The 6874-nt window shown below is 50.1% G+C and overlaps 2 protein-coding genes across 8 annotated transcripts in view; one reads left to right on the plus strand and one right to left on the minus strand.

Annotated features, from left to right (window-relative positions):
* Positions 1 to 5603, minus strand: part of ZNF654 (zinc finger protein 654) — a 36571-nt gene extending 30968 nt beyond the window's left edge. The window contains exon 1 of the mRNA XM_080377026.1: positions 5265 to 5603. Within this exon, the coding sequence (XP_080233152.1) occupies positions 5265 to 5483 (219 nt within the window). The 5' untranslated portion in view covers positions 5484 to 5603. The remainder of the gene's footprint in view (positions 1 to 5264) is intronic.
* Positions 5604 to 5881: 278 nt separating this feature from the next.
* The window catches only part of CGGBP1 (CGG triplet repeat binding protein 1), a 55295-nt gene continuing 54302 nt past the window's right edge, over positions 5882 to 6874 (plus strand). The window contains exon 1 of one of the 7 annotated variants that reach the window (XM_080377048.1): positions 5882 to 5980. The gene's annotated coding sequence lies outside the window, so the exon portion shown is untranslated. The other 6 variants (XM_080377051.1, XM_080377049.1, XM_080377045.1 and 3 more) reach the window with 6 other exon arrangements.

Consider the following 6874-nt stretch of genomic DNA (forward strand, 5'->3'; position numbering starts at 1 on the left):
TGAGGCTGCAAATCCACTACTATAGTGAATTCTCCAAGAGGCTGACCAAAACCAGCCAAGCGCTCCACAAATACAACCTCCTCTTGCATGATAGTGGCTTATCAGGCTTCCCATCAAGTGTCAAAGGAAAGAGTACCACCACCTACCTAATCCAGGCCACCCTTTCTTTGCAGATAGGTAATCCTCCACAGAACCTAACCCTCACAACTTTTGTTTTCAGTTTGGGAGTAAAAAGGACCTGGTGCTTGCCACAGCTAATTTCTAAGGATTTCCTTTCAAACCTGAACTTCATTTGAATCTGAAACAGCACAATACTAAACTGCTATCTAGCAAATTGAATATGCTTGTTTTCACCAGCCATGCATGGAAAAAAGTCCCAGCAAATAGAGGACACATTGACAGGTAATATTTTAAATTTAAACCTTTTCAGGTAGTTATGGCATTCTTTGATACACAGGTAAATTTAGTTACTGTAAAGCATAGCTGGCCCTTTGCAAGTCTTCACACATTTAAAAACAATGTCAGCCAAGGAAGTCAAGAGTGACTTCCAACCAGGCTCCCAAAATTTGAGCAACTAACAGGTATAAACATCTTTATTCAGGAAGATACAAAAAAAAAAACCAAACCACAAAACAAAACCCTTAGAACACCACAAATGCTACAAGAGAAAACAGGTGGTTAAAAATTACAGATTCTGAAGGTAGAGAGAAAATGAAGGAAATAAGATAAATAAGCTTCAAAGAAATTTAAGAGATCACTTTCCACTGCTAGTAGTCATATGAGCTAAACTTTAAAACAGTATAAGAAAATCAAATATAGAGCCCAAAGGTCCAAAATGTAATAAAAGAAAAGTCTGGCATAACCAAAAGGTTTGTTTGTGGGGCTTTCCGTTTTGGTGTTCTGAGTTTGTTTGGGTTGTTTGGTTTTGGTGGTTTTTTTTAAATGTAAAAGCAGCTTAACTATTGACCTGAAGTTCAAAGTAAAGAGTCAAAAGCAAGTACTTTCAAATTTAAGCATATTACAAAAAGTGCAAAAACGTAACAATCCCAAAATCAGAAGCACAAACATTCAGAGACTGGCATATTTTTCTACCTTCATCCCCACAAAGCAAGGCAGACAACAATTGAGTCATACATCCATGTATTTTTCTTTTTAACTCCACTAAAATAAATCCAGAAATCACTATCTTTTCTAGTGTGTTACTCTATTTTACTTCTTGGCTTTAGGGTTCATAAACCCAAGAATTATTTTTCCGGCAGTGACTCAAGATACCACCGATTAATGTAAGCCCACTAGGTAATCTTTATTTCAAGAAGTTAAATCATACTGGGAGGCCATAAGCTGATGACACAGTAAGAGTAGATCGAGTAGTGGTCACCCCTCACAGTATTACCTTGGCACTTTAGATCAGAGTGTTTGTTTCTGTCAGTACTGAAAAACATAACATCTTGTATAGTTATGCAGCCATGTGGACAACTACAGAAGTGCTGGGAGTAAGTTGTAGTATTTTGATAGTACTCAGTGTTATGAGAAAAGATTCTGAAGAGAAAATGCAATTTCAAGCTAGCTGAGAAAAGTATACCCACTTCAAAGTGCAACAAAGTATAAACTACTTACATTCTCCAGCTCACTGTCAAGGTCTGTTTCCAAATCAAGTAAATTTGGAAAGTCAACCTTCTACTTAGAAAAGTTCTCCCCCCCCAAAAAAAAAGTTACCATCTATGCTAATTTCTCCTCCCTCCATCATTTGTATTTTACTCACACAGGAATCACTCAATGGCTCCGGTCCCTGAGGAATCTCATGACAGAATTCCAAATCCTGCATGTAACAAGTTGAAACTCATGCAGCTCTTCCAAATGTTTAGGCTTGAAGGGGTTTCTGCTAGGTACCACCTTTCAAATGGGTTTAAACCTACGAAGTAGTTAGACGCCTTGCTCTTTTGCTTGCCAAAGTTGAGAACAGCAGACACTTTTCCCAATGTCTGAGTGGTTTCAATAGGTGGCAAACTTCACAAATAAGAAGAAATGCCAGATCAGCAGTTTTTAGTAAGTAACATAGAAACAGCTGATGAGATACATAAGCTGGGCACTTATCTTCCAACTGTCTCTTTTCATTCCCAACCACAGAAATCTTGATTTTTGTTTCCCTCATGTCATCAATCTTAAATACCAATCTAAGAAAACCTAAGAAATCTAAGAAAAGAGTAAGTTTTATTCCACTTTGCCTTAGAAGATTCGGGCTGTAATGACTCTGTATAAGCATGCACACCTACAACACAAAAACAGATCCTAGAAACTACAGGCGGATTTAGAGACTCCACGTTCCAACCTCATCTTGTACATGAAATTGTGATTACAGATATATTTAAGGAAAACACTCTGCTAATCCACCTTTTGTAACTGTTACTTAATCTACTGTCTGAGAGGTTCAGCTGAAATACTCCAGGCCTCAAGAGCATTGAATCTGGCTGTTTACAGCAACATTTTACCTAACACATTTCAAGGATGAAAGACATGCGTATGCCACTGCTTCTCAAGGTCTAAGCTACTCTCTTACTCTTTACAACCAGTGAAGTGGTCTTTGTGCTTCTATCTACAGACCAAAAAGGCTTTACACTTGGCTTCATTTTTCCTGTAGCCCTTACAGGGATGTGGATGTGTGTACACTTCACACAGTAGCATAACTATAAGCAATCTAAACGATATTCTTATCAGCTGACACCAAGCTTCATCACTATGACTGAAGCACAGCCATGTTATTTCAATAGGCGGTTATCCAGAAAATAAAAATGTTTCTTTGGGGTAGTTCAGACTCACAGTATTATCACTAAGCAACAATTTCTACAACTGCTGTTCAACTTTTGACACAAAACCAGGAACATAGGATGTGAACTCTGACATTTAGAAATGCCAAACAACCATTAAGACAAGCAAAATTGTGTTACCAGTGTGGACTGGAATGAGGTGGAGAGGCTTGATCTGCACAACAGCCAAACACGATGTTCAGAAGATGTGGATAGAAATGTACAAAGCAATAGGCTCTGAAAAAACTAGAGCTGAAGGGAAGAGTTGCACTAAAAAATGTGTGTGTGGTGGGGGGAGGGCGGGAAGGGAAGCTAAACTCTCATAAAGTCATTTAGGTGAGGGGTTTTTTTACAACACATGTTATGAGAAAGAGGTGACCTAAGCTTCATGATACTTTCTGAAGAAGAAATTTAAGTATGCTTCATCACTTATTTAATAGGCTGAGGGCCGGTCAGCTGTCTGTATGTACAGGTATATATAGACCAGTATAATTGCACTGCTGTCAGTCTCGTGAGGGTAAATGCGCTAATGTAGAGCATGCACAACTTCATTTGTTGTCAAGCCACCACTGTCACACAGCTACTAGCTTTTCATACGAGTACACTACACCAGTTAAGAACTTGTATTTATATAATTAAATCAGTAGAAGAATCCATTACTAAAAAACATGTTTAAACAAAACATGGAAGACTATATTTTGAGTGAGCACATGACTGTGGATCACACCAGGCCAATTTTTTTTTAAAAAAAAATATCCCTGGAGACAAAGTGTTAATATATTAACTCACTTTCATCGGGATTATTTAAACTATGCATTATTAAAAAGAAAACTTAAAAGAAAAGAAACAGAGCCCTTTATATACTCTGAACATTGGCTGCCCATGCGGAGAGTTCATAAACTCGAAGCAAAACAAAGTAGGGGAGAGGGCTTGGCAATCTTGCTACACAAAAGAAACTGCAGGAGAAGTCAAGGTCAAACGATTTAGTTACTCTACTAGTAATAACTGTTATACAACTATTTTATAGGAAAATTCCTTCCCTGATCTCATCCTCGTCTGTTCCTTACTAACTCCTAGCTATGAAGCTATCACTGTGCCCACAGTTCCTCTTTAACACAATGAATTCAACACACAGTAAACGTAGCTACAAAAATCTAAGATGAAGCTCTGTGTTCAGGAGAAGCAAACATCTTAGCGACATGCCAATTTTATCAAATATGATTATGATTTCTTACAACTGTAGTTTACACTATAATTCCCCAAACATTCACTTATTTTACTGGCTTCACAATTTTTTTCACACATATTAAGTTTAGAGAAATCGCTGAACAGAAGAAAATATAAAAAGGAATGATAAACTCAAAAAGCAACCTATGGACTTACTGACAGTATGCCATCCGAGATGATTGGTATCATTTATTACAGTAGATAATATTTCAAAGAAATATTTCATTGAACAGTAAAACAGGATGAACAAAATAAGAACATGAAAACACGTTTATTTAAATGGAAGAAAACAATCGGCGTGGCGAGGGAAGCAGCCAAGAAGTCGATGAAATGAAGTAATGCCATGCAAAACACCTCTAGACTGCCTCGGAAAACAGCAAGTAGAGTGGCTGAAATCCACCCGGCATAACTAATGGTTCATCAACACCTGCTGATGAACGCAACTTGGGAAGCAACCTGTTGGTGCTCTTTCCTCTGCAAGGCACAGATAAAGGGGCTGCAAAGAGCACGAGAATTCCGGGCCCGCATGAAGAAACGCTGCTTTCCGAAGGGGAAAAAATAAATAAAAAATCCCCAACAAACCACACCACCCTGGTGTAATTCAGCAACCGCTACGAGAGCTGTCCCCGAGGCCCGCCCGCCCCCCCGCCCGGCTGCCCAGCCCAGGCAAAGCCACCCGGAATTGTTTTGCCCGCAGCACCGCCGCCCCCGGCGGCACCGCACGTGTCCCGGTCCGCCGGCCCCGGAGCGGCGGCGCCCCCCAGCACCGGCGGGACCGCCCGCCCGCAGCGCCCCCCACTCCTCCTCGCCCGCCCCCACCCCCGCTCCAGGAGGCGCCGTCCCTCCCCTCCCCCACACAGGCCTCCCTGCCAGTCCCGGCCTCCACCCTCCCCCCAGGCCGGGCCGGCGGCACCCGGCGGCAGCTCCCCGCCGCCTAGCAGCCATCGCCGCCGTTCCTCCGCCCCGCCCCAGAGCCGGGGAGCGGGTCCCCTCCCCCAGTGACCCCGCCGAGCCCTGCCCCGGCACTGACCCCAGGACGCCGGGGAGCGGCCCGAACCCCGGCCCCGACGAGCGCTGAGGGGTAGCGGCCTCGGCCCCGCGGCGTGCCCCCTCCCCGCCGCACCGGGGGGACCCCCGAGCCACAGCGGGGGGACCCCCAAGCCCGCCGCGGCCCACCCCCACCCGCGGGGGGGAGGGGCGAGGAGCGGGCCGGGGGGGCGGGGCGGCACTCACCTGGCAGAAGCGGCGGCAGTAATACTGGCTGTTGAGGAGGGCCGGCAGCCCGGCCGGGAGGCCCGGCGTCACCAGCGCCTCCAGCTCCTCACTGAGCCGCTCCGACTCCTGATCGCTCTCGTCTTCCGCCATGCTGCTCCGGCCGCCCTGCGCGTACCGAGCACCCCCCCACCCCGCCCCGCCCCGCCGGAAGGGGCAGCCCCCGCCCCGCCACCTCATGTCCGGCCACGCCCACCCCCCGCGCTCCTATTGGGCCAGCCGGCGTGTCGATCAACGGACAGCAGCGAGGGAACTCGCCGGTGACCTTTGGCTCCTCCCTTTCACCCGGCCCCACCAAAGTGTTCTTCGATTGGCGCAAAAGTCTTCTCGTTACTTTGCCCCCCTCTTGCTATTGGCTACTCACCCCGTCTGTTACACCGCCTTCCACCGCCTCCCGTCGACGACTGGCCGAAGGCCCCGTCCACTAGACGCCGCCGTCTGCCTCCCGTGCTCTGACTGGCCTGAGGGCGCCTCTATCACGGCACTTACACCCGCCCCCCGCTCCTAATTGGGCAAAATAGCCGCCCATCTCCGTGCTCTTAGGCTGGGAAAACCAATCAGGGAGGGCTTGCTCCCGCTCGGCCGCTATGTGGCGGCGGGCAAGAGGCGGGCGGCGGGCGGGCGCGGCGGTTGCTAGGCGGGTTGCTAGGTCCCGCCTACCGCGGCCGCCAGGGTGGGTAGGTCCGTCTGGCTGCGGCGCGGCGCGGGGCCCAGCGGAGGAGCGGCGGCGGGGTGCGGGGAGGCCGCGCGGCCGGAGCGGGTAACGGCGCCCGGCGTGGGGTGGGCGGGGCGGGCGGCGCTGCCTCGGCGGGGCCTCTTCTCTGCCGCCTGCGGGGTCCCTGGGGCGGGAGGGGGCTGCGGGAGCTGGCGGCGGCGCCTCCTGGCTCTTGCCGCGGAAGCCTACCCCCGTGCCTAGCCGTGCCGGGGCGGGTCGTACGGAGGGAGGGCCCGCACCTGCCTGCCGCCGCGGCGGGGAGCGAGGCCCGGGGTGCGGCGCCGGGGGCCGGGCCCTCAGCCCCCCGCGGGGCGAGTGAGGGGGAGAGGCGGGGCCGCCCCTCAGGGCCCCGCAGGGGTTAAATGGCGCCGGCGATCCGGTGCCTGAGCCCGCGGGGAGCCGCTGCCTCGCTTGCGGGCGCCCCGCTGGCAGGGTGCTGCCCACCGCTTGTTTTTCTCCTACCCTGAGGCGCTGTGGGGCCCGCCGGCCGTCCCGTACACCCGTGGCGGCCCCGCGGCCGGAGGCACGCTGCAGGCACGGCGGGCGCTCCGCCCTGCCCGGCTCCCGCCGCTGGCCCGGCTGCAGCGCCGAGCGGGGGTGCCGCGGCCGGCTGTCCGGGCCCCCCGGGCTGCACCCCGCCTTCCCCGGCACTCCCGAGCCCACAAGCAGTCCAGGCACCGGTAGGCATCGAAATCCACGTCGAAACTTGAGACAAAAACCCCCACAAACCCAAACAAAACCCAGCAGAGATCCTGTGTTTCGGTGGCTGTACTGCTCAAGGAGTTCCTACGGGTTTTGTTACAGCACGAGTGCAAACGTGTTTTGACGTCTCAGAAGCCTAAGCAACAGGTTTATG

This window comes from Falco punctatus, assembly GCF_963210335.1.
Source record: "Falco punctatus genome assembly, chromosome: 2".
Taxonomy (NCBI): Eukaryota; Metazoa; Chordata; class Aves; order Falconiformes; family Falconidae; genus Falco; species Falco punctatus.